Below are 27495 nucleotides of genomic sequence, written 5' to 3'. Positions count from 1 at the left end.
TGTTCCCCGATACCTATAGGAAGGAAAGACCATGGAGGGAACGACCCCCCCCCCCTCCCCAGAGCACTCGGCGTTTTTAGACACCCGGGGACGATACGGCGCTGCTGTAGCAGGCCTCTCCTTAGACGTGGGCGCCGGGCACTAAGAATCAAGGGACGGATCGCTTTGGTGTTAGAGACACCCCGTGGACGATACGGCCCCATTAGGCAAGCCTCTCCATGGGCGTGGGCATCGACGCGTGACCTTCCCTGGACATACAAGGCCGCCCAACGCAGTGAAAGAAACGGGTATAGTACAGGCAAAACAACCGAAGCACGTGAAGGCAAAGAACGAAAGTAAAATCACACAGGCGAAATTCTATATCGCAATGGCACGAAAGTAATCATGCAAAAACCCAAAGTTGTAACGAAAGTGCAGACAATTCAAAGAATTACAAGTTTATCAAAGAAGGTTAAAACAAGTGTAAAGGAATAAAGTGATGGTCGAGGGTGGCGGTTCAATCGTGCAGTTCCAGGGGCACGACTTTTCCATCAACAATGTGGTGAGTGGAATCGCAGTTGGAAATGTCGATCCCCGGATTCATGCAGACAGCTTGGGCCAGAGCCTCCTGGAATCCCTCCTCGAAAGTGCCCGCCATGTCCTGGATGAGGGTCTTTTTGTCCTTCTCTAGCTCCTCAATGGTGGCGTCCCCAGAAGCTACCTGCTTCTCCGAAGCCTCCTTCTCCACACGTAGTCGGCTGACCTCGACCTGCAGTTTGTCGTAGTCAACCTGGAGAAGGCCCATAGCTTTGGCCTGGGTAGCCATTTCCCCCTCCATCCGCTCCATTTCGTCAGCTTGCTCACAGCAGCGGTCCTTCAATTCCTTTTGAACTTCTTCGTAAGCTTCGACTATGTCTTGAAGGCTCGTTACCTGAACTTTGAGGGCGACTTCCCGAGCGTAGAAGTCGGCCTGGAGCTCCACCGCCTCTGCCAGTTGCTTTTCAGCCTCTGCTTTGGACTCTTGCGCCTGCTTCAGGGTGGTTTGGTAAGTTTCGTTTTGGCATCCCAAAATCTTCCTTTCCTCCTCCAGGGCAACTACCCTTGTTTCCAAGGCCTGGAGGGTTTGGGTTCGCAAAGCAGCGTTTATGGCCTGGGCGCGCCATTCAAGGGCCACCGCCAAGAAGGCCCCCAAGTAGAAAGGCTTGCCCTCCTTCCTGTCGGAGCCCTCTGCCATTGTTCCCCCACTGAAGCCCCTCATCAAATGCATAATTGGAGGAGGGATGGCGATAAGATCGGGGGCGGCAGCGACGGGGGCAGGAGAAGCAGAGACCTCTGCCGGTGGCGGAGGTGGAGCAGACTCGGCGCCTTCGCCTATATCCTCTTGGACGGTTGTGGGGGGAAGGGAAGTAGCGCTTGGAGGATTGTCCCTGAAAGAATCCTCTCCCTGGGGCGACGCCGCTGGTAGGAGGGGAACCCTTGCAGATTTCCTCCTCTTGAAGGGTGCCACGCCATCCGAGTCTTCATCGTCGGATATGATCTCCAAGACCCGCTTCCCTTTGTCGAGGGGGGTTGGGGCCGGCGATGAGGCCACGGCCAGAGGAACGGCGGCAATGGGCAGAGGAGAGCCGGGAGTCTGAAGCGCCTCAGGGCTATGTGGGGACGGTGAAGATGAGCCTAGAGTAGCTTCGGTAGTGGTCGGTGGTGGCAGAGGCAGGGTTGATGGGGGGTTCGGGTCAGCAGTAGGGGCGGAAGAGGCGCCCGCTTTGGCAGCACGAGCGTCCTTTATCGCTTTCGCCAGCATCATCCTTTTGGAGGCGCCCGTCACCGATCCTACATTCAGATAAACCAAGCAGCAGAAGTCAAAGCCAAAGCAATTATGCAAAATCACAAAACGCGTAGAAACGTGAGACGCGAATCACATGGTACAATGGAAAACAGGTGGAAGAGGCCAGAGGAACAAACATCTGGTAGTAAGGTACAGATAACAAACGATGGTAAGGGGAGGGTCTCCCTACCAAAATATGTGGTCAGGGCGTGAGCGTTGTATTCGCTTGCGATAAGCTTCAATGTATCGAAGACGATCCCCAGGCCAGCCAAGGCCTTGCATACCTCCCTGTCAGCAGGGGATAGCTCATCCAGGGCTTTGGCCCTGAGCAGCTTAGGGTGCTCCGTCCAGTACAGGGGAAAACCGTCTAAGGCTGTGGGGTCGTGCTTGGCGCTGCACACCCTAAAGAATTTTCCTTTCCAGTTTTTGTAGGAGTTCTAGAAGAGGGAGAGGATGATCCTACCCGCGATCCCGGAGAAGCTTACCCAAAAGCTTTTCTCCTGTTTCTTCACTTCGAAGAAATGCAAGAAAACATCCACGGAAGGAAGGATGCCCAGGTGCCCACAGAGAATTTGAAAACCCCTTACAAATGCCTAGCTGTTGGGATGGAGCTGGGCGGGGGCTGTGTTAATCTCGGTGAGGAGTTCCCTCTCAAAGGGTGTGAATGGGAGGTGCACCCCGACGCGCTTAAACACCGCCTGGTATATGAAGAAGAAGGGACTCCCCTTTCTAGGTCTGTCATCCACACACATAGGTTCCCCCGGTCGGCCGGGACGAACAGAGATGTGCGCGTCATGAGTGCGGCATAAAGCATTAAAGTTATACAAGTGGGGATCCCCACGATGATTCTCCAGGTCCTGAAAGGATGTCAGGCTGGTGTACTCGTTCAAAAGCTCGTCGGGGGCCCATGTATAGAAGACTTTATAATTGGACTTGGGGGTCTTGGGGGGAGAACCAGACTGGGAGTTCGGGCGCGTCATGGTGTGAATAAATAGCTGGAGAAAGAAGAAAGGAAAACGGTTTTTAACAAAGTGATGCCAAGACAGACAAGGGGGTAAAACCCCAGGAAATACCACCCACGCGAGAAAACCCAGAAAGAAGGAGAAGGGAACAGAGAAGAAAGAAGAAGCGGAAGAACACAGTAATGCATAAACGTAAACAGTCCCAGGCAATTCAATAAACTATGCAATGCGACGAAGGAGAAGAGTCGGGATGTGCAAAAATCATACCTTTGTTGTCGAAGTAAGGGAGGACGGAGAGCACGAAGGAAAGAGCAGGAGTTGCAGGGAAAGGGTTTGAAGGCGATGAACAGTGCGGAGATGCAGAGAGAATGGATGTAACAGTGGTGTGAGCGCGGGGTTTGGGGTAACTTGAACGTTACATTTGCAACCCAAGAGGCGCTAATCAGGAGCCGAGAGATCATGCCGCGTGTCAAAGGATTAAGCGCCCAAGGGGAGCGCAAGAGACTCTAAAGGCTGGCCGTGTGATGAGCCACGTGGCGCACGATTAAGCGTAGCCCCGAAAGGTGTTATTTTCCCCGCTTCAGAGGATGTCCAATCAGCCATTAAGAGCGCCCCTATGGTTCAGAGAGTGTCACGTCAATAATTCGAGAATTGTTGAGTCAGCAGGGAATGACACGTCATCAGGGTGGCACGTGGACGGCGTGGGCGAAGCCTTAGTCTTTGCGCTGAAGACAAGTCTTCGGTTTAAGACTGGGGGGCTTGTGTACCGTCCCGTATCCGGGCGTTGACCAAGTCAAGGTCAAAGTCAACGCCAGGAGTCAAAGTCAACACAAGGCGTCGCCTAGGTGAAGAGGCGCCAAGTACCAGCGTCGCCAAGAGGAAGCGTCGCCAAGGCGAGGCTTCGCCTAGGTGCAGGCGTCGCCCAACCACGGCGTCGCCAAGATCAAATATTATTTAAGTCAAGGCAGTCACAGCGCGGTTCCCCGATACCCATGGGTAGGAAAGACCATGGAGGGAGCGACGCCGTGGGAAGGCCTCAGGTCCCAATAATTCGGGGTAGTGATAAAGAGAAGGAAAAGGTGGCTTCAAGGCCATAGTGATAGCACCAGTGTAGGGCAGCCTGACTCGTGAAGTACCCCTGCCGCCCTAGAGACGCCTTTGGGACAGATACGACTCAAGGGGAGGGTCACGCCCAGGGTAGCCAGGTGCAGGGTACGAGAGGAAGGCAGATACGCTCTCAAAGTGAGTGACTAGACGATTGGGGGCATGAGTTGGCACCCAAAAAGTCACCCCTTGCGCAGTAGCACTCCCAAGCAGGAGGACTCACACGTAGAAACGTCCCCAGATGGGCAGAAACGTCCCAGATGGGGTCATGGCACTGTGAGGCCCTCCACGTGTACGACAGCCAGGTCAGAATAGAAACACCTTTTAGTCAGGTACCAGGTAATTAGAGTCATTTAATACAGTTTCTGTTTCGAGCGTTTAAGGTACTATAAAGGCTCCCAAGCGTTTCAACGTCTTAAATGCGCTACGTTTTCTAATTAGACGCGTTAATTAAGTGCGTTACGTTTTATGATTAAAAGCGCTTTAAGGCGCTTTAAATGCTTGGGTAGTTTAAATAGCGCTGAGGATGTTGGGAACGGGGTTCGAACTCTTGGCAAATTTCCCAGAAACTCTTTAGTCGCTTGCTCTAGCCTTGCGGTTACGCACAAGGGACTAGGGAAAGATCTTTGCTAGAAGGAGAAAATATACACTAGACACAGTTTCCTTTTAACCACCTTCAGAGTGCCATACGCGGTGCTCCGATATGGAGGTGCATAGTTTTTGGTGTTTCTTGCTGGCTGACTTGAGCGTCGGAGTGCAAACGGCCGCTAGGGCGCCCTTTTGTCCTTCTTTGCAGAAATCCACAGGTAACCCGTGGGAAGGAGTCCCTAGCTGACGGTTGAAGTTGCGCACGAAGACGTCTCAGGTCAACCGGACGAAACAAAAACCATGATTTTCGTTTATCACCCCACACACCACCAAGTCCAAAATCTAGCAAAAATCACCAAATTTGGCTATGCACCAACCATACCAAGATCAATTCCATTTGCTCCCAAACATTTTCAACATCACTTTGCAAGCATTTCAGAGGATTGAGTCCACCCAGTTTTCAAAATCATGATTTTCGTTTTTCATCCAATTCACCACCAAGACACAAAATCTAGCCAAATAACCAAACTTGGCTTAGTACCAACCATGCCAAGATCAATTCCTTTTGCTCCCAAACTTTTCCCACATCCCCTTGGAGGCATTTGTGAGGTTTTAGCCAATCCACTTTTCCAAACCATGATTTTCGTTTTTCACCTCACACACCACCAAGTCACAAAATCTAGCCAAAATCACCAAACTTGGCTACGCACGAACCATACATAGATCAATTTGTTTTGCTCCCTAACTTTTTGCACATCACATTGGAAGCATTTGAAAGGATTGAGTCCACCTAGTTTTAAAAATTCATGATTTTGGTTTTTATCCCCACACACAACCAAGTCACAAAATCTAGCCAAATCACCAAAATAACCAAACTTGACATCGCACCTACCATGCCAACATCTATTCCTTTTGCTCCGAAACTATTCCCACATCACTTTGGAGGTATTTTTGAGGTTTGAGTCCGACCACTTTTCCAAAACCATGATTTTTCGTTTTTCACCCTACACACCACCAAGTCCCAAAATCTAGCCAAAATCTTAAAAATTGGCTATGCACAAACCATACCAAGATCCATTCCTTTTGCTCCAATACTTTTTCCATCACTTTGGAAGCATTTGAGAGGATTGAGTCCGCCCAGTGTTATAAAATCATGATTTTCGTTTTTCACACCACACACCACCAGGTCACAAAATCTAGCCAAAACACCAAAATCACCAAACTTGGCTTAGCCCCAACAATGCCAAGATCCATTCCTTTCGCTCCCAAACTTTTCCCACACCACTTTGGAGACATTTGTGACGTCTAAGTCCATCCACTTTTCCAAAATCATGATTTTCGTTTTTCACCCCACACACCACCAAGTCACAAAATCTAGTCAAATGACCAAACTTGGGTTAGTTCCAACCATGCCAAGATCAATTCCTTTTGCACCCAAACTTTTCCCAGATCACTTTGGAGGCATTTGTGAGGTTTAAGTCCATCCACTTTTCAAAAACCATGATTTTCGTTTTTCGCCCCACACATCGCCAAGTCACAAAATCTAGGCAAAATCACCAAACATGGCTATGCACCAACAATACCAAGATCAATTCATTTTGCACCCAAACTTTTTCCATATCACTTTGAATGCATTTGAGAGGATTGAGTCGACCCAGTTTTCAAAAATCATGATTTTCGTTTTTCTCCCCACACACCACCAAGTCACAAAATCTGGTCAAATGACCAAACTTGGCTTAGTACCAACCATGCCAAGATAAATTCCTTTTGCACCCAAACTTTTCCCACATCACTTTGGATGCATTTGGGAGGTTTAAGTCCATCTACTTTTCCAAAACCATGATTTTCATTTTTCACCCCACACATCACCATGTCACAAAATCTAGCCAAAATCACCAAACTTGGCTAAGTACCAACCATACCAAGATCAATTCGTTTTGCTCCCAAACGTTTTGCACATCACTTTGGAGGCATTTGAAAGGATTGAGTCTACACAGTTTTCAAAAATCATGACTTTCGTTTTTCACCCCAGACACCACCAAGTCACAAAATCTAGCCATATTACCAAAATCACCAAACTTTACTTCCCACGAACCATACCAAGATCAATTCTTTTTTCAATCAAACTATTCCCACATCACTTTGGCGGCATTTGTAAGGTTTGAGTTCAACCACTTTTCCAAAACCATGATTTTCGTTTTTCGCCCCAAACATACCAAGACCAATTCCTTTTGCTCCCAAACTTTTTCCACATCACTTTAGAAGAAGTTGAGAGGATTGAGTATGTCCGGTTTACAAAAATCATGATTTTTTTTTCAACCCACACACCACCAAGCCACAAAATCTAGCCAAAATCACAAAACTTGGCTATGCACCAACAATAAGAAGATTAATTTCTGTTGCTCCCAAACTTTTTCCATATCACTTTGCAAGCATTTGAGAAGATTAAGTCCACCCACTTTTCCAATACCATGATTTTCGTTTTTCACCCCACACACCACCAAGTCATAAAATCTAGGCAAAATCACCAAACTTGGCTATGCACCAACTATACCAAGATCAATTCCTTTTGCTTCCAAACTTTTTGCACATCACTTTGGAAGAATTTGAGGGGATTGAGTCCATCCAGTTTTCAAAAATCATGATTTTCGTTTTTCACCCCACACACCACCAAATCATACAATCTAGCCAAATCACCAAAGCTGACTTCACACCAACCATGTCAAGATCAATTCCTTTCGCTCCCAAACCATTCCCACATCACTTTGGAGGCATTTGTGAGGTTTTAGTCCAGCCACTTTTCAAAATCATGATTTTCGTTTTTCAACCCACACACCACCAAGTCACAAAATCTACCCAAATTCACCAAACTTGGCTATGCAACAACAATACCAAGATCAATTTCTTTTGCTCCCAAACTTTTTCCATATCACTTAGAAAGCATTTGAGCGGATTGAGTCCACCCAGTTTTCAAAAATCATGATTTTCATTCTTAACCCTACACACCACCAAGTCACAAAATCTAGCCAATACACCAAAATCACCAAACTTGACTTAGCACCAACCATGCCAAGATCAATTCCTTTTGCTCCCAAAGTTTTTCCACATCACTTTGGATGTAGTTGAGAGGATTGATTCTACCCAATTTTCAAAAATCATGATTTTCGTTTTTCAACCCACACACCACCAAGTCACAAAATCTAGCCAAATTCACCAAACTTGGCTATGCACCAACAATACCAAGATCAATTTCTTTTGCTCCCAAACTTTTTCCATATCACTTTGGAAGCATTTGAGCGGATTGAGTCCACCCAGTTTTCAAAAATCATGATTTTCGTTTTTCATCGCACACACCACCAAGTCAAAAAATCCAGCCAAATCACCAAACTTGGCTTAGTACCAACCATGCCAAGATCAATTCTTCTTGCTCCCAAACCTTTCCCACATCACTTTGGAGGCCTTTGTGAGGTTTGAATCCAGCCACTTTTCCAAAACCATGATTTTCGTTTATCACCCCATACACCACCAAGTCACAAAATCAAGCCAAAATCACTAAACTTCGCTATGCACCAACCATACCAAGATCAATTCCTTTTGCTCCCAAAGTTTTTCCACATCACTTTGGATGTAGTTGAGAGGATTGATTCTACCCAATTTTCAAAAATCATGATTTTCGTTTTTCAACCCACACACCACCAAGTCACAAAATCTAGCCAAATTCACCAAACTTGGCTATGCACCAACAATACCAAGATCAATTTCTTTTGCTCCCAAACTTTTTCCATATCACTTTGGAAGCATTTGAGCGGATTGAGTCCACCCAGTTTTCAAAAATCATGATTTTCGTTTTTCATCGCACACACCACCAAGTCAAAAAATCTAGCCAAATCACCAAACTTGGCTTAGTACCAACCATGCCAAGATCAATTCTTCTTGCTCCCAAACCTTTCCCACATCACTTTGGAGGCCTTTGTGAGGTTTGAGTCCAGCCACTTTTCCAAAACCATGATTTTCGTTTATCACCCCATACACCACCAAGTCACCAAATCAAGCCAAAATCACTAAACTTCGCTATGCACCAACCATACCAAGATCAATTCCTTTTGCTCCCAAAGTTTTTCCACATCACTTTGGATGTAGTTTAGAGGATTGAGTCCACCCAATTTTCCAAAATCATGATTTTCGTTTTTCAACCCACACACCACCAAGTCACATAATCTAGCCAAATTCACCAAACTTAGCTATGCACCAACAATACCAAGATCAATTTCTTTTGCTCCCAAACTTTTTCCATATCACTTTGGAAGCATTTGAGCGGATAGAGTCCACCCAGTTTTCAAAAATCATGATTTTCGTTCTTGACCCTACACACCACCAAGTCACAAAATCTAGCCAAAACACCAAAATCACCAAACTTGACTTAGCACCAACCATGCCAAGATCAATTCCTTTTACTCCCAAACTTTTCCCACATGACTTTGGAGGCATTTGCGAGGTTTAAATCCAGCCACTTTTCCAAAACCATGATTTTCGTTTTTCAACCCACACACCACCAAGTAACAAAATATAACCAAAATCACCAAACTTGGCTATGCACCAACCATACCAACATCAATTCCTTTAGCTCAAAAAAATTTTCCACATCACTTTGGGAGCTTTTGAGAGGATTGAGTCCACCCAGTTTTCAAAAATCATGATTTTCGTTTTTCCTCGCACACACCACCAAGTCAAAAAATCTAGCCAAATAACCAAACTTGGCTTAGTACCAACCATGCCAAGATCAATTCCTCTTGCTCCCAAACCTTTCCCACATCACTTTGGAGGCCTTTGTGAGGTTTGAGTCCAGCCACTTTTCCAAAACCATGATTTTCGTTTATCACCCCACACACCACCAAGTCACAAAATCTAGCCAAAATCACCAAACTTGGCTATGCACCAACCATACCAAGATCAATTCCTTTTGCTAAAAAATTTTTTGCACATCACATTCGAAGCATTTTTGCACATCATAATTTTTCGTTTTTAACCCCACACACCACAAAGTCACAAAATCTTACGAAATCACCAAACTTGTCTTAGCACAAACCATGCCAAGATCATTTCCTTTTGCTCCCAAACTTTTCCCACATAACTTTGGAGGCATTTTTGAGGTTTGAGTCCAGCCACCTTTCCAAAATCATTATTTTCGTTTTTACCCCACACACCACCAAGTCACAAAATCTAGCAAAAATCACCAAATTTGGCTATGCACCAACCATACCAAGATAAATTCCATTTGCTCCCAAACATTTTCAACATCACTTTGCAATCATTTGAGAGGATTGAGTCAACCCAGTTTTCAAAAATCATGATTTTCGTTTTTCATCCAATTCACCACCAAGTCACAAAATCTAGCCAAATAACCAAACTTGGCTTAGTACCCACCATGCCAAGATTAATTCCTTTTGCTACCAAACTTTTCCCACATCACCTTGGAGGCATTTGTGAGGTTTGAGTCCATCCACTTTTCCAAACAATGATTTTCGTTTTTCACCTCACACACCACAAAGTCACAAAATCTAGCCAAAATCACCAAACTTGGCTATGCACCAACCATACCAAGATCAATTCCTTTTGCTCCCAAACTTTTTGCACATCACATTGGAAGCATTTGAGAGGATTGAGTCCACCTAGTTTTAAAAAATCATGATTTTCGTTTTTATCCCCACACACCACTAAATCAAAAAATCTAGCCAAATTACCAAAATAGCCAAACTGGACATCGCACCTACCATGCCAACATCAATTCGTTTTGCTCCCAAACTATTCCCACATCACTGTGGAGGTATTTTTGAGGTTGGAGTCCGACCACTTTTCCAAAACCATGATTTTCGTTTTTCACCCCGCACACCACCAAGTCACAAAATCTAGCCAAAATCACGAAAATTTGCTATGCATCAACCATACAAAGATCGATTCCTTTTGCTCCCAAACTTTTTGCACATCACATTGGAAGCATTTGAGAGGATTGAGTCCACCTAGTTTTAAAAAATCATGATTTTCGTTTTTATCCCCACACACCACTAAATCAAAAAATCTAGCCAAATTACCAAAATAGCCAAACTGGACATCGCACCTACCATGCCAACATCAATTCGTTTTGCTCCCAAACTATTCCCACATCACTGTGGAGGTATTTTTGAGGTTTGAGTCCGACCACTTTTCCAAAACCATGATTTTCGTTTTTCACCCCGCACACCACCAAGTCACAAAATCTAGCCAAAATCACGAAAATTTGCTATGCATCAACCATACAAAGATCGATTCCTTTTGCTCCAATAGTTTTTCCATATCAGTTTGGAAGCATTTGAGAGGATTGAGTCCGCCCAGTGTTATAAAATCATGATTTTCGTTTTTCTCACCACAAACCACCAAGTCACAAAATCTAGCCAAAATCACTAAACTTCGCAATGCACCAACCATACCAAGATCAATTCATTTTGCACCCAAACTTTTTCCATATCACTTTGAATGCATTTGAGAGGATTCAGTCTACACAGTTTTCAAAAATCATGATTTTCGTTTTTCACCCCACACACCACCAAGTCAAAAAATCTAGTCAAATGACCGAACTTGGCTGAGTACCAACCATGCCAAGATCAATTCCTTTTGCCACCAAACTTTTCCCACATCACTTTGGAGGCATTTGTGAAGTTTAAGTCCATCCACTTTTCCAAAACCATGATTTTCGTTTTTCACCCCACACACCACCAAGTCACCAAATCTAGCCAAAATAACCAAACCTGGGTATGTATCAACCATACCAAGATCAATTCCTTTTGCTAAAAAGTTTTTCCCCCATCACTTTGGAAGCATTTGAGAGGATTGAGTCTAGCCAGTTTTCAAAAATTATAATTTTCGTTTTTCACCCTACACACCACCAAGTCACAAAATCTAACGAAATCACCAAACTTGGCTTAGCACAAACCATAACAAGATCATTTCCTTTTGCTCCAAAACTTTTGCCACATCACTTTAGAGGCATTTGTGAGGTTTGAGTCCAACCACTTTTCCAAAATGATGATTTTCGTTTTTCACCCCACACACCACCAAGTCACAAAATCTAGCGAAATCACGAAAATAACCAAACTTGACATCACACCAACCATGCCAAAATCAATTCGTTTTGCTCCCAAACTATTCCCACATCATTTTGGAGGTAATTGTGAGGTTTGACTCCGACCACTTTTCCAAAACCATGATTTTCGTTTTTCTCCCCACACACCAACAAGTCACAAAATATAGCAAAAATAACAAAAATTGGTTATGTACAAACCATACCAAGATCAATTCCTTTTACTCCAATACTTTTTCCACATAACTTGGGAAGCATTTGAGAGGATTGAGTTCATCCAGTTTTCAAAAATCATGATTTTCATTTTTCACACCACACACCACGAGGTCACAAAATATAGCCAAAACACCAAAATCACCAAACTTGGCTTAGCCCCAACAATGCCAAGATCCATTCCTTTCGCTCCCAAACTTTTCCCACACCACTTTGGAGGCATTTGTGAGATCTAAGTCCATCCACTTTTCCAAAACCATGATTTTCGTTTTTCACTCCACACACCACCAAGTCAAAAAATCTAGCCAAAATCACCAAACTTGGCTATGCACCAACCATGCCAAGATCAATTCCTTTTGCACCCAAACATTTCCCACATCACTTTGGAAGCATTTATGAGGTTTAAGTCCATCCACTTTTCCAAAACCATGATTTTCGTTTTTCACCCCAGACACCACCAAGTCAGAAAATGTAGCCAAAATCACCAAACTTGGCTATGCACCAACCATACCAAGATCAATTCCTTTTGCTCCCAAAATTTTTCCATATCACTTTGGAAGAATTAGAAAAGATTGAGTGCACCCATTTTTCAAAAATCATGTTTTTCGTTTTTCACCCCACACAACACCAAGTCACAAAATCTATATAAATCACCAAACTTGGCTTAGCACCAACCATGGCAAGATCAATTCCTTTTGCACCCAAAGTTTTCCCACATCACTTTGGAGGCATTTGTGAGGTTTGTGTCCAGACACTTTTCCAAAACCATGATTTTTGTTTTTCACCCAACACACCACAAAGTCACAAAATCTAGCCAAAATCACCAAACTTGGCCATGCACCAACCATACCAATATCAATTCCTTTTGTTCCCAAACTATTTCCACATCACTTTGGAAGCATTTGAGAGGATTGAGTCCACCCAGTTTTCAAAAATTATGATTTTTCGTTTTTCACCCCACACACCACTTAGTAAAAAAATCTAGCTAAATAACCAAAGTTGGCTTAGCACCAACCATGCCAAGTTCATTTCTTTTTGCTCCCAAAGTTTTCCCACATCACTTTGGAGGCATTTGTGAGGTTTGAGTCCAACTACTTTTCGAAAACCAAGATTTTTGTTTTTCAGCCCACACACCACCAAGTCACAAAATCTAGCCAGAATCACCAAACTTGGCTATGCACCAACCATACCAAGATCAATTCCTTTTGCTCCTTAACTTTTTCCACATCACTTTGGAAGTTCCTTTGCCAGATACGCTAAGATTACACAATAGCGGCACAGGGACACTTCCCAAGAAAACTAGTTTCTACCTATATAAAGGGTGCTAAGAACCCTAGTCTCTAGTTCCGAAAGTCTCCTTAACGGGGGTAGAAGACCCGGAGGCGTACCTTACGGCCTTCCACACTCGGATGATGGTCACCGGGGGATCTAACGCCGTCTACAGTAAGATGTTGATGAGCACCCTATCGGGCGCAGCGCTAGAATGGTTCATTAGCCTCCCCGATGGACACATTACTAGTTTTGATCAATTCACCACACTATTCAGGGAACAGTACCTTGTGAACAAGGCCCCCACCCGACTCTCTTACGACGTCTTTGACGTCAAACAATACCAGGGGGAATCCTTGAAGGATTACCTGAACAAATTAGCGATTCATGTGGTCCACCTGAAACCCACCGATGAGGCCATGGTAGTTCATGCCTTTGTCAAGGGAATGCTACCTGGACCCTTTAGTGAGTCGTTGTTATGGGGCTACCCGAGGAGGTTCACGGAGATTCGACACTGAGCATTAGCATACATTGTCACAGATGATCGCGTAACGTAGAAGCAGGGTCTTGTGGCCCCTGTCCGACCACGGGCAACCACCCGACCCCAACCAGTGAGAGTCCACGAAGCAACAACAGAGAAGAAGGTGGCAGAGAAACCCTATGAACGGACCCCGAGAGGGGCACGCACAAGACGAGATTCTCCCCCAAAGCATCACTTTCAGGTGGAGCTCAAGGAGTTGATCGCCATCCTCAACATAGCGGCAAGATGGAATGATGTGATTCCACTAGCCATATAGAGAATGATTCTTGACATTCTTAGGAATCACCTTGAGCTGGACATTATAGAGGCACTTTTCTTAGAGTTGGATCATTGTTCTAAGACAAGAACTCACCAAAAACTAGTACCAAATCCCAAACTCATTTGGATGAACCAATTATAGTCAAATTGAACCGAACAAAAGAGCAAGAAAAGCAAAGGAACAAGATGAAAGGACTGAAATATAAAACTTCCGAACCAAAACTCATAAAAACAGCAAGAACACCAAACCAAAACTCAAGAACACAAGCTAACAAAAACAATAGAAAGAGGAGAAAGGAAGGAGAGAAGAATTGCTCATGAAGATGGAAGGAGGATGGATGATCTCGCCACTAGAAGTGTGGAATGCTCCTAGATGAGAGTGATGCCGCCACTTGAGGACTCCATTGATCCATCAAGATAAGACTAGAGAAGAAGGCTCAAAGCTCTCCAAAGTTCACTCAAAATTTGAGTAGAGTTTTCTTAGATTACTTCCAATCTGAATTTTACAAAGAGAGCACCTCTATTTATAGCCTAAGGTGCTGAAAAGTAAGCTACACAAATTCAAAAACTCCCTCCTAAAAAGCTTCTAGAATTTGCGCCTCAAACAAAGCATGAGGAAGGTGTGATCCCTTCTCTCACTTTGGCACCTCCTTATTTACTCCTACACCTATCTACTAACACCCCCCCCCCCCTAAGACTCTTAACTAAAGACTAAAAGATGCTTTAACAATAGAGGTTTCTAATGTTTCCCTCTAAGCACCTTTGGGATGGTCTTTGGGCTTTTGTGGGCTTTGGCCTTCTTGGGCTTGGGCTTGGGCTTTATCTTTTGCAAAGATTAACAAGAAAAACTTTAAATGTGAAGGCGAATGATCTTGTTCTTCATTATAAAAAGCCACCTTTAGTTGATTCTCATCATACTCCCCGAGTTGGAGAGAATTCGCCCACGAATTCTGAATCCCTGCATATAACAAAGTCAGTTTACTTTTACAATTAAAAGTGTAAGAAAAAGGAATACATGACTTAGCAGATGGAACCAAAGGGATTGCAGAAAAGGAGGTCCTACAAATCGACCAAGTTGGAAAAATGTGTTTGGGAATGATGATATTTTTGGGAAAAATACCTCTTAAATGGTGAAACCCATTAGGAGGTATGAAAAAATCATCCCTAACATATTTTAACCAAGGTGGTGTTGAAATAGGAACCTTGGGTAATGAAAAAGATAAAGAAGAAGAACACCTTGGAGGGTCCATTTGAGGTATAGCACGAGTCAACATGATGGATTTAGAGGAGAAAATGGTGTGACTCGGTGTAGTACTTACTTCTTTTTCTTTCTCATTTTCTCTTTTAGTTTTCATTTTTATTTGGTCCTCATGAACCTCTTTGGGAGAGAGGGGTTTTAATATAACCTTGCGCCCTAGGAAGGAAAAAGGCATTGTATTGGATAGGCCATCATGTAAAACATGTCTATCATATTGTCAAGGCCTTCCTAAAAGAAGATGAGAAGCTTCCATGGGCACAACATCACATAAAACCTCATCTTTATACTTTCCTATAGCAAAGTTAATGAGGACTTGTTTATTCACCATGATTTCACCTACTTCACTAAGCCATTGTAATTTGTAGGGCTTGGTATGAGAGATAGTGGGTAAGGCTAACTTCTCCACAACTCTTGTACTAGCCACATTAGTGCAACTTCCCCCATCAATAATCAAGGAACATAACTTGTTGTTGATAAGACATCGGGTGTGAAAAATATTTTCTCTTTGAGTATCATTCAAAGATTTTGGAATTGTGCCCAACATACGTCTTACCATCAATAAGTCACCTTCACAAGGACTTTCACTCTCATTTTCACTTGATGGTCTAGAAGGTGAAGAATGCCTAGGTGAATTGGAATCATGCTCACTAACTACAATGCCTTCATGCATGTACATACTTCGTTTAGAAGGGCAATTAGCAGCAATGTGACCATATCCCAAACATTTAAAACACTTTTGACTAGACGATTTAATTGGGGATTTAGGCCTAGAAGTAGATGGCGTAGGATCCTTGGGTTTGAAAGAAGAATCTTTGGAAAGATGTTTAGAAAAAGAATTTTTGTTTTTGCAAGACTTGGAGTAGTATCCATCATTGGAAGCATTTTTGAAAGAGTTTTTCTTAGCAAGTTGGGCTTCCACCTTCATTGCAAGATGAACTAAAGAGCCCAATGATGAATACTCTTGTAACTCAACAATGTCTTGAATATCCTTCCTAAGACCACTCACAAACCTAGCAATCATAGCTTCCTCACTTTCCTCTAATTCAATTTTAAGTACAAGCGTTTCTAGCTCCTTATAATATTCATCCACATTTAGCGTGCCTTGTTGAAACCGTTGGAGTCTCAACATGAGGTCTTTCCTAAAATGTGGGGGCACAAATCTAGCGCGCATTTGATCCTTTAAAGAGTTCCAAGAGTCCACGGGAGGACCCTTGTGATAGATAATGTCCTTTACAATTCCATGCCACCATTTCATGGCTGATCCGATCGGTCATCGGTAGTCGATGACGTCAGCAGCAGAGAACCACGTGGACCACTCGCAGGGTGACACGTGGACCAGGTGGCAGAGAGGTCAGGGAGACGATCGCCAAGAGCGGTGATCGGTGGTCAGTAACCAAGTGACCACCGACAGATCAGGCGGCAGAGAGGTCAGGGGACAGATCATCCAGAATGGTGATCGGTGGTCAGTAGCCAAGTGGCCACCAACAGACCAGTTCTCAGACTAACGCCTGAAGGCAGAACGCGAGAAGCAAATAAACACTGATCAGTCATCGGGTGTATTGTCATCGGGGTCTCGTGTTACACGCAGTTAAACTGGGACGGAGGTTCCCAGCGAGAGCGTTACGCATGGATCTCGCATGAGCACACCTCAGGGAATCATGCACGAGAGTGGCCTGAGGGAACTAGTAAACCAGTCAGTGATTGGTGATTCCCTCAACCCATTACGTGCGTGACATCGTGAAGGGTAAGCTGTATACGCAGAGAGCAACGTCTGGTGAGTGTGCCTAGACCAGCCACACCCGACGTTCTCCTAAGAGTATGCGACTTACCCAGATGAGAGAAATATCCTAAGTTACTCTGCAAGGGCGTAACTTAGGCATACAAAGAGAAGCGCTAGAGCCCTTCCAGTAAGTGACACGTGTGCGGTTAGATGTGAGTTGCAGGCCTCCACGTGTCACCATCTGAGAGGGGTGCGGTCCAGACAAAAGTGCACTCCGTACCATTAAGGGTACAGACAGGCGCAGCCCAACGCAGAGACGCGCGGACACTCACAGACACCCACACTCTCTGATTCTGCAGGTACACTGTCTCTGAAAAGCATAACAGGGTTCTGACACATGCCAGAAAAGCATAACAGAATTCTGTTATGCCCAGAAAACAGAGAGAGAGAGATAAAAAGAAGGGATCAGGGAGAGAAGGGGGAGACGAAAAACAGAGAGCAAGAGTTTTTCACACACACTACTAGTTTTCTCATTTGGTGGTTCTGTGGACTAACTTGATCGTCGGAGTGCAAACGGCCGCTAGAGGCGTCGTCTGTGTGTTTTGCAGGTCACGTTTGGAGATCCAAGAGAAGGTTCTAAGGGTGATTCTGTAGAAAACGCAGTCGCGTAGACGGGACAGAGTGTGCTATAGAGCGATTCCTCCACGTTCGAGTTGCCGGCAGGATCATTTGGCGCCCACCGTGGGGCTCGAGTGAATCGTTGTCCCATATATACCACAGTTTTAAAGCTTACCAGAGTTTATCACTTTCTTTGATAGAGAAAGATGCCTAGAAACAGACAACCATCACCTGCGCCATCTGCTGACGAAGGAGCTGTGACAATGGCGCAGGTCCTTGAAATGGTGCGCACGCTGCAGGATAATGCCGCAGCGTCGAAAGTTGAACTAGAAAGGATGCAGACGGAGTTGGCTGCGTCGCAAAGCAGGAACGACGAGCTGAATCGCGTCAACGAAGAGTTTAGAAGGACGCTGCAGGCGCAGAGGGAACACATTGTTGACGAAAGGGTGTCTAGGCAGCCCTCACCTCCAAGAGCATTCCCCATGCCATTCTCCCCTAAGATCATGGGAACCATGGTGCCTCCCAACCTGGTGGGGGTGAAGGCATCGTTCAAGGGGGTAGAAGACCCGGAGGCGCATCTGACGGCGTTCCACACCCAGATGATGCTGTCTGGGGGCTCAGACGCTGTGTACTGCAAAATGTTCATGAGCACATTAAGTGGAATCGCCATGGAGTGGTTCTTGAGTTTACCAGAAGGGCATATCACGTCTTTCTCTCAGTTTTCGAAGATTTTCACCGAGCAATACATCGTCAACAAGGCACCTGCAGTGGTGTCATACGACTTGTTCGACGTGCGCTAGTACCAAGGTGAGTCGCTAAAAGACTACCTCAACCGCTTTGGAGCACAAGTGGTTAGACTGCCCAACAAAGATGAAGATATGCTAGTGCACGCGTTTAAGAAGGGAGTGCTGCCTGGCCCGTTCAGCGAGTCTCTCATCAGGAGCCATCCCAGCACCTTTGCAGAGATCCGACGACGTGCGGTGGCGCACATAGTGGCAGAAAAAGAGGTTTCTAAGAAGAGGGGAAGTGCTGCACCACCAAGACCGCGTGGAGGGCAAGGAAAGCCACAGCAAGCAAGGGTGCATGAGGCTAAAGAGGGGAAGAAGGTGAGGGAAAAACCTCGTCCCTATGCACTAGGCAAAGATCAGAGCAGGGGGCGTGCAAGGGAGAATAACGCACCCCCGAGATACAACTTCATGGTAGGATTGGCGGATCTCATCGCCCTTCCTGCTGTAGCAGCAAGACTACGAGTACCACAGAAGACAGATAAGGTACTTGGAAGGAAGAAGAATGAATGGTGCGAGTTTCACCAGGCCTTTGGCCATACACTTCACTCCTGTTTGGCACTGGGACACCAACTGGCAGAGTTGGTGAAGTTTGGGTTTCTAGCAGATTACCTGCGTGAGCCGAAGGGTGATCGCGCGTCAGGATCCCAGACTGGAGAACAGCAGCATGAAGTCCCTGTGCATGGGGAAGTGCAGACGATCGCAGGAGGCTTCTCTGGTGGGGGATGCACAGCTTCACAGAGAAGGAGATACGCTCGATCGGTCATGGCGGTAGATGTGGTAAATGAGAGTCATTACCCTGAAGTGGACATTATCTTCAGGAAAGCAGATCTACGGGACGTTGTCCCGCACGACAACGACCCTGTGGTCATTTCTCTCATCACAGCGGGAAGACGAGTGCATAGAGTACTCGTAGATCAAGGAAGCTCGGCAGACGTCATGTTCTGGCCAACATTCAACAAGTTACAGTTATCCCCTGATCAGCTAAGACCGTATACCGGGTGTCTCTACGGTTTTGCAGGAGATCAAGTAGAGGTGCGGGGATACATCTAGCTGAGGACAACGTTCACTGACGGAACGACAGCCCGCACTGAAAAGATAAAGTACCTGGTGGTGAACGCCCCTTCTGCGTACAACGTCTTGTTGGGGAGGCCAACACTCAGTAGATTGGGCGCAATACCATCGACGAGGCACATGAAGTTGAAGCTGCCGTCGATGGAGGGAACCGTGATAACCATCAAGTCGGATCAGGCTGAGGCAAGACGCTGTTATGAGAACAGCCTGAAGCAAAAGAGAAGTGTTTGCCACGTCACCACGAAACCACCACCAGGTGTGCGCGAAGAGCGATCGGTGGTCAGGGAGACACAGGGCGCTCAGAGGATGGAAGATGCTGCGGTGGGGGGCTCCCAGGTAGCCCAAGTTGAAGAAGAAGAGGGAGACACGATCGCTCCTCGCGAGTCAGGGATCGCGAGGTCGGTCATCGCCAATGAGAGAAGGCCCCACCCAGCTGAAGGATGGGTTGAAGTGGACATCGGGGGGAGAAAGTTCAAGATAGGGGGATCCCTCATTGAAGAAGAGCGAAGGCTGATCATGGGTGTGATTGAGAAGCACATGAATGCCTTTGCATGGTCAGCATCCGACATGCCAGGAATCGACCCCGATTTCCTCTGCCATCGTCTGTCGATGGACCCTATGGTTCGACCTGTGCGACAGAGACGAAGGAAATTCAACGAGGAGAAGAGGAAGGTGATCCACGACGAAGCGCAGAAGCTCCTTGCCGCAGGGCACATCAGAGAAATCCAGTACCCCGAGTGGCTAGCGAATGTGGTACTGGTTCTGAAGGCAAGCGGCAAGTGGAGAATGTGCGTGGACTTCACTGACCTCAACAAGGCGTGCCCCAAGGATTCTTACCCCTTACCCAGTATAGATGCTCTGGTTGATAGCGCATCGGGGGGAAAGCTACTCAGCTTCTTGGATGCTTTCTCGGGGTACAACCAGATCAGGATGCACCCCATGGATGAGTGCAAGACTGCGTTTATGACGGAACGGTCTTGCTATTGCTACAAGGTCATGCCATTCGGGTTAAAGAATGTGGGGGCTACCTACCAGCGGCTCATGGATAGGGTGCTCTCGCCCATGCTGGGAAGGAACGTACACGCCTATGTAGATGACATGGTGGTTACGTCCCAAGAGAAGAAGCATCATGCAGCTGATCTGGAAGAGCTATTCACCACCATTGTCAAGTACAGGCTGAAGCTCAACCCTGAGAAATGCATTTTTGGTGTGGAGGCTGGGAAGTTCTTGGGCTTCCTCTTAACAGAGCGGGAAATCGAAGCTAACCCAGAGAAGTGTGCGGCGATCGTGGCAATGAGGAGCCCAACGACGGTGAAGGAAGTGCAGCAGCTCACCGGTCGCTTGGCGGCTTTGTCCCGGTTTATGTCCGCTGGAGGGGAGAAAGGTCACCCATACTTCCAGTGTCTCAAACGCAATAGCAGATTTCTCTGGACACAGGAGTGCGAGGAGGCCTTCCTCAAGTTAAAGGGGTATCTGGCGAGCCCACCAGTCTTGCGAAAACCTCAGGTAGGCATCCCTCTTTGTCTATACTTTGTTGTGACGGAGAGAGCAGTCAGCTCAGTCCTGGTGCAAGAACAAGACCAGACCCAGAGGCCTGTTTACTTCGTGAGTAAGGTGCTGCAAGGCCCTGAAACAAGGTACCAGGCCCTCGAGAAGGCCGCTCTGGCGGTGGTGTTTTCAGCCAGAAGACTCAGGCATTACTTCCACAGCTTCACAGTGGTGGTGATGACTGATCTGCCTATCCAGAACGTATTGAAGAAACCTAATGTAGCAGGAAGGATGGTCAAATGGGCGGTGGAATTGTCAGAATTTGAAGGCTAGCAACAATCAGGCGGAGTATGAAGCCCTGATCGCAGGAATGTTGGTAGCAAGAGAAATGGGAGCAAGAAATCTGCTGGCCAAAAGCGACTCTTTGCTGGTCACCGGGCAGGTTACAGGGGAGTTCCAAGCAAAAGATCCCCATATGGCAGCCTACCTGGAGTATGTGCGGCTCCTGAAGACGTCCTTCGCCGAGTTTGAATTAGTGCACGTGCCAAGAGAGCAAAATGCTAGAGCAGACATGCTTGCCAAGCTGGCCAGCTCAGGCAAAGGGGGGAAGCAGAGGACCTTCATTCAGGAGACCCTGAAGGTGCCACGCGCGTTCGTGTCAGACAACCAGGTACTTCATGTATACAAGTCGATGGAGCGTCTAACGATCAGTCATCGGTCGTTGACCCAAGAAACGCTGAGAGCACCAAGGGTGAGATCGCAACCGTCAAAGACCGATGAATCGATGGAGGTCCATGAGGGGAAGGAACCCGACACCTGGATAACGCCATACCAGCTATACTTAGAAGATGGTGTACTCCCGCTCGACGTGGCAGAGGCCAAAAGGATAAAGAGGAGTTCAAGTAAGTTCACTCTTATAGATGGAAACCTCTTTAGATTTGGATTTTCTCACCCTGTGCAGATCTGTGTGCACGGCGAGCAATGCACCAGACTCATGTCTGAGCTGCACGAGGGGGTGTGCGGAAGCCACGTAGGTGGTCGCGCTTTGGCAAGTAGAGTACTCCGCGCGGGGTACTACTGGCCAAAGCTGAAGGAAGACTGCATAAGGTTTGCTCAGCGTTGCAAACAGTGTCAACTGCATGCAGACTTGCACAAGGCACCCCCTGAGGAGTTGAGGTCCATCCATAGCCCGTAGCCATTCCATACATGGGGGATTGACATCCTAGGACCCTTTCCCCTGGCGGTGAGGCAGATGAAGTTCCTCATCGTGGCCATCGAGTATTTCACCAAGTGGGTGGAGGCAGAGCCAGTCGCACACATCACCGCACAGAAAGTCGAGCACTTCGTCTGGAAGAACATTGTCTGCCGCTTCGGAATACCCAAGAGGCTGGTTTCCGACAATGGCACCCAGTTCACAAGTCATCAGCTGAGGAAGATGTGTGAAAAGTTAAACATACAACAGGTTTTCGCTTCAGTGGAATACCCACAAACCAATGGGCAGGTGGAGTCAGCAAATCGAGTACTGCTCAGGGGGCTGAAGCGAAGACTAGACAAGGCCAAAGGAGGCTGGGCAGAGGAGGTCCCCAGAATTGTATGGTCTTATCACACCACCCCACAGTCCAGCACCCATGAGACACCCTTCAGCCTTGTCTATGGGACAGACGCCATGATTCCTGTGGAGATACAGGAGAGCTCCCCCAGATTCTTGAACTTCGTTGCTGAAGAGTCCAATGAAGAGCGTAAGGTGAATCTGGACCTGCTAGACGAAGTGCGAGAAGAGGCCAGAGTCAGTGCTGAAGCTGTAAAGAGAAGAGTAGAGCGGAGGCACAACTCTAAAGTGAGGCCCAGGCGCTTCCAGGAAGGTGATCTGGTGATGAGAAAGGCGCACCAGAACGACATGCAGAACAAGTTGTCCCCAAAGTGGACAGGCCCGTACAGAGTGGTGGAGACATTGGAGAACGGAGCCTATCGCCTAGAGACTTTGGAGGGAGGAGCAATCCCCAGAACGTGGAACGCCACCCATTTAAAATTTTATTTCAGTTAAAACTGTACAGTAATGGCGTTCTCGCGCTAAAAGATACATGTTTTCTATGTGATGGAAACAGTTGAACAGACAAGGGGGCACTCTTTTCCCTAAGGAGGGTTTTTAACGAGGCGACCCAATTAAAGAAAAATTTCCAGCATATCAAGTGTGCTCAAGTATTAAAGTTAAAGTCCTCCTTGCCCCAGGTGCAAGTGCAGGTGATTGGTTAGGCCCTACTTGCCCTAGGCGCAAGTACGGGCACCGATCCAAGTCTTCCTCACCCCAGGTGTGAGCGCAAGCAGTTAAAGGTTTGAAAAGCCAGGGGCGCTAGTAAGACCAAGGGAGGGAAAGGAAAGGTTTTGACAAAATGTCCTTACCCACCTGGCATGCACCAATATTGGCCCAGTAAAGCTCTTAGTCCGAAACCCTTCTCACCCCAGGAGTGAGGCAGGGAATGAACGACTCAACGCCCCGAAGGGTGATGACCTTGGGGAAAGTAAGAGGGGTTAGCGAGAAACACTTTTATTTCCCCAAAGCAAGGCATCACCTCGAGCGATCGATGCCAAGGTTCTTTATGCACTTAGCGCTAGAGCGACAGAGAAGCTAGGTGAAGATCGAGGAACGATCACTGATGAGTCGTCAGTGATTGGTTAGTGGTGTAAAGCAGCGCACGAGGACTGTCAAACACCAAGCTAAGGGAATAGCCAGTCGTGATCAAGTAGAAGCGAAAGAATAAGAGAAGCAGATCGCGCTAAGCCTAAGCTGGTTAACACTTAGTCGTGCGCAAAGTGAAAGACAAAGCTCAAGATCGCGCTAAGCCTAAGCTGGTTAACACTTAGTCGTGCGCGAAAGGGAAGATAAAGCCCAAGATCGCGCTGAACCTAAGCTAGCTAACGGTTAGTCGCGCGCATAAAGATAAGTGAAGCTCAAAGAAAATACAAGGGAAGAAACTTATGCAAGAGAAGAAGCATTGAGAGTTTGTATTCACAGTCAAGTCTTATACAAATTTTGGAGTATTAAGAAAAATTGCGCAGAAGTTAAATTTACAGAGAAGAGAAAAGATTAAGGGGCAGGAGGGATGAGCTTTCCATCTACCACTTCATGATAGATGTTGAACTGCGAGAGGTCCAGGTCTGGGAGAACGCATCTGATTTGCTCGAGTGCTAGCTCGAATCCATCAGTAAGGGCATCAGCACCCACGTTCATCAAATCAGCATTCTCCGCCTCCAGTTTTTTGCTTTGAGGCCTCCGCAGCATCTCTCTCAGTGGTAACGGCAGCAAGGGAGGAGGCAGCTTCAGACAGCTTGCCCACCACCTCCTCAAGTCTCTTCTCCCCAGCAGCAGCTGCTTCTTTGGTGGACTCGAGCTCCCCCACTAATTGAGAATTCAGTTGGCGTAGGGAGGAGGTCTCGACCCGCAGCTCCACCACCGTGCAGTCCAAAGAGCTAACAGCTTGCCCCATCAAGATCTCTGTCTTGATGGTCTCTTGGACCTGCGCTAGGTACTCCCTCCTAGCTTTCTCCACCATGCCCCGCATCAACTCTACAGATTCTTGGGCAGCTTCGAAGTCACTTCGCAGTGACTCCTTGTCGTGCTCCAGATCCTTCACCCTCTTCTCCAGGGTTAGTTGCTTGCGATGCTGGGTGGAAAATTCCAGAGAGAGCACTACCTGCTTGGCCAGGTGCATATCCACCTCATCACCATTCCATTCGACAAGCTCCCGGTTGCTTATGAGCTGTCGAACCAGGGTGATGACCCTGCTGAAGTTTTCGTGGTTGGCCCCAGAAGTGCTTGGGCGCGAGCTGGACACCCCACCTTCAGCAGTGGCGGTGGGAATTGGCAGTGGTGGTGGTGGACCCCCAGCAGGATGAACAGGTGGACCAGGTGATTGGCCTGCTGGGGGGGAAGATGGCAGTTGAGAATATGGAGGCAACTGCTGGCCTGGAGAAGGAAGACTGGTGGGCTCTGAGGCAGGTTGAGCACAGGGAGGTAGGGGAGACCCTTCCTCTACTTCCACTACCTCTATCTCTCCAGGCTGGAGAGACGAAGCCCCCTCAACTGCTGGCTTCTTCCTCTGACGGTGTATAAGAGGAGAGCTAGAGCTCTCCTCTTCAGTTGAGGCAGCAGTGGCAGCAGCGGCAAGTGAAGTGGAAGCCTTCACCAGACTCTTCCTTTTCTTTCCTAGCTCGGGGCCTTCAGCTGGCGCGACCGAGAGTGGAGGGGCTGCGATGGGTTCAGTTGTAGAAGAGGAGGACCCGCCCTTGGTTCCCCGACGCTTGGCAAGCTCTAGCAAGGCCAGCCTCCTGTCTTTCCCCGTCATTGAGTCTGCATAGGCAAGAAAAGGAAGGGTTAGTTGGCCAAGTTATGCAAGTAAGTCAAAAAGCACATAAAAACATGCATGAGAAGAGACAAGTATCCTAAGAGGTGCAAGAAGAGCTACCTATATATTTTTTCAAAGCCACCACATCAAATTCATCCTTGATGAGGCGGGCGGAGTTGTACTTAGCCCCCAGGAGCAGCCCACATAGCTCGCGCTCGTAGGGAGCCATAGCTTCGAGGTCCCTGGACTTCTTGAATTCAACTCCAGGAACCCAGTAGAGGGGGTATCCCTCGAGCAGATTTGGACTTTGAGGGGTAGCAGATATCATGTAGAATCTGCCCTTCCAGTCTTTGAAGGATTGCTGGTACAGGCCCAGGAGCACCCGCCCAGCAACCCCGTTCAGGCTAACCCAGGACCTGTCCCCAGGGTTCTTCGCTTCGAAGAAGTAGAGGAACACGTCCACGGAGGCGTTGTGCCCGAAATAACTGTAGAGGATCTGAAATGCCTGGATGAAGGCCCAGGCATTTGGATGGAGTTGACAAGGTGCGACGTTTAACTCCATCATCAGCTCCTTTTCGAAGAAGGTGAAAGGGAGGCGCAGCTTCAACCTCTTGAAGATAGCGGAGTAGATGAAGACGAAGGGCACCCCATTGGTGGCCCTGTCATCCGCGCAGATGGGCATTCCTCGAGGAGGAATGCGAATTCGGATATTGAAGTCATTCTCCCTGTCGATGGCGCAGTAAGGCTCATCAGGATTGTGGCTCAGCAAGGACGTGAGGTGGCCCTGGGGCAGTAGAGTGGAGGTTTCAGCGAGCAACGCCAGGGAGGCCCATTCGTAGACCCTGGCGTTGTCATGGAGGGAAGTAGCAACAGGCGGTGGTGGAGCTGGCGCACTCGCGGAAGGCTGTGCACCAGAGGTTAAGGCAACTATACGCGCAGTTTGTTTCAAGCGAGCCATCGCGAGATAGCTGCAAATGGAGGAAAAACGAAAGTCAGAATGAATGGAAGAAGAGGGAATGATGAATGTTTCGGTGAAAACAGAAAGGGGAAAGGAGAAGGAGATGCCCAGGTGAAAAGAGGAAGAAGGAGAAGCAGAAGCCAGAATGAGAGCGTGAAAAAATCCTAGCGCGGGTTCGAGAGAGGGAAATAGAGAAGATGAATGCATGATAACCAGAATGATAAATGCAATCGGTAAAGATGACCAAAAAGGGGCCAGGGAGAAGAAAAACCATACCTTTGGATGATCGCAAGAGATTTGGCAGCAGAGAATTTGAGGAAAGAAAGATGCGCAGAGGAAAAGTTCGCAGAGAGTCTGGGAGTAGAATGAAGAAGATGGAGGAACAGTAAAGGAGCGCGCCAATTTGAATAAGAGAAGCGCAAGCGACGCGCAGCGCTGGCCGTCGATGGGGCCACGTGTCGCGAGATTAAGAGAGGGAGTCCAAACGTTAAAGAAGCAGCACGTGAGGTGGCACGTGAGGCGGCCCCACTTGCCACGTGGACTGAGGGCACGACCACTTAGTCTCTTCGCTGAGAACGAGTTCTCGACTCGAGACTGGGGGGCTTGTGATCCGATCGGTCATCGGTAGTCGATGACGTCAGCAACAGAGAACCACGTGGACCACTCGCAGGGTGACACGTGGACCAGGTGGCAGAGAGGTCAGGGAGACGATCGCCAAGAGCGGTGATCGGTGGTCAGTAACCAAGTGACCACCGACAGATCAGGCGGCAGAGAGGTCGGGGGACAGATCATCCAGAATGGTGATCGGTGGTCAGTAGCCAAGTGGCCACCAACAGACCAGTTCTCAGACTAACGCCTGAAGGCAGAACGCGAGAAGCAAATAAACACTGATCAGTCATCGGGTGTATTGTCATCGGGGTCTCGTGTTACACGCAGTTAAACTGGGACTGAGGTTCCCAGCGAGAGCGTTACGCATGGATCTCGCATGAGCACACCTCAGGGAATCATGCACGAGAGTGGCCTGAGGGAACTAGTAAACCAGTCAGTGATTGGTGATTCCCTCAACCCATTACGTGCGTGACATCGTGAAGGGTAAGCTGTATACGCAGAGAGCAACGTCTGGTGAGTGTGCCTAGACCAGCCACACCCGACGTTCTCCTAAGAGTATGCGACTTACCCAGATGAGAGAAATATCCTAAGTTACTCTGCAAGGGCGTAACTTAGGCACACAAAGAGAAGCGCTAGAGCCCTTCCAGTAAGTGACACGTGTGCGGTTAGATGTGAGTTGCAGGCCTCCACGTGTCACCATCTGAGAGGGGTGCGGTCCAGACAAAAGTGCACTCCGTACCATTAAGGGTACAGACAGGCGCAGCCCAGCGCAGAGACGCGCGGACACGC

The 27495-nt window shown here is 47.3% G+C and overlaps 1 protein-coding gene across 1 annotated transcript; it reads right to left on the bottom strand.

The window, feature by feature from the left end:
- Nucleotides 1-496: 496 nt before the first annotated feature.
- LOC137829215 (uncharacterized) lies at nt 497-25139 on the bottom strand. The gene is made up of 2 exons (XM_068636012.1): nt 24635-25139; nt 497-1809 (listed from the first exon to the last, which is right to left on the bottom strand). Exons 1-2 carry the CDS (start codon nt 25137-25139, stop codon nt 497-499), a joined length of 1818 nt encoding a protein of 605 aa, XP_068492113.1.
- Nucleotides 25140-27495: the final 2356 nt, after the last annotated feature.

This window comes from Phaseolus vulgaris, chromosome 7 (genome assembly GCF_000499845.2).
Source record: "Phaseolus vulgaris cultivar G19833 chromosome 7, P. vulgaris v2.0, whole genome shotgun sequence".
Classification (NCBI taxonomy): Eukaryota; Viridiplantae; Streptophyta; class Magnoliopsida; order Fabales; family Fabaceae; genus Phaseolus; species Phaseolus vulgaris.
This window is presented reverse-complemented; position numbering and strand designations above follow the sequence as displayed.

What these genes read in the sequence shown, in the direction of transcription:
- LOC137829215 (XM_068636012.1), bottom strand. Translation starts at nt 25,139, where the DNA reads ATGACGGGGAAAGACAGGAGGCTGGCCTTGCTAGAGCTTGCCAAGCGT. An exon ending in TCCCACCGCCACTGCTGAAG is followed by an intron (nt 1,810 to 24,634) that starts GTGGGGTGTCCA and finishes ATCTGAATGTAG; the next exon opens with GATCGGTGACGGGCGCCTCC.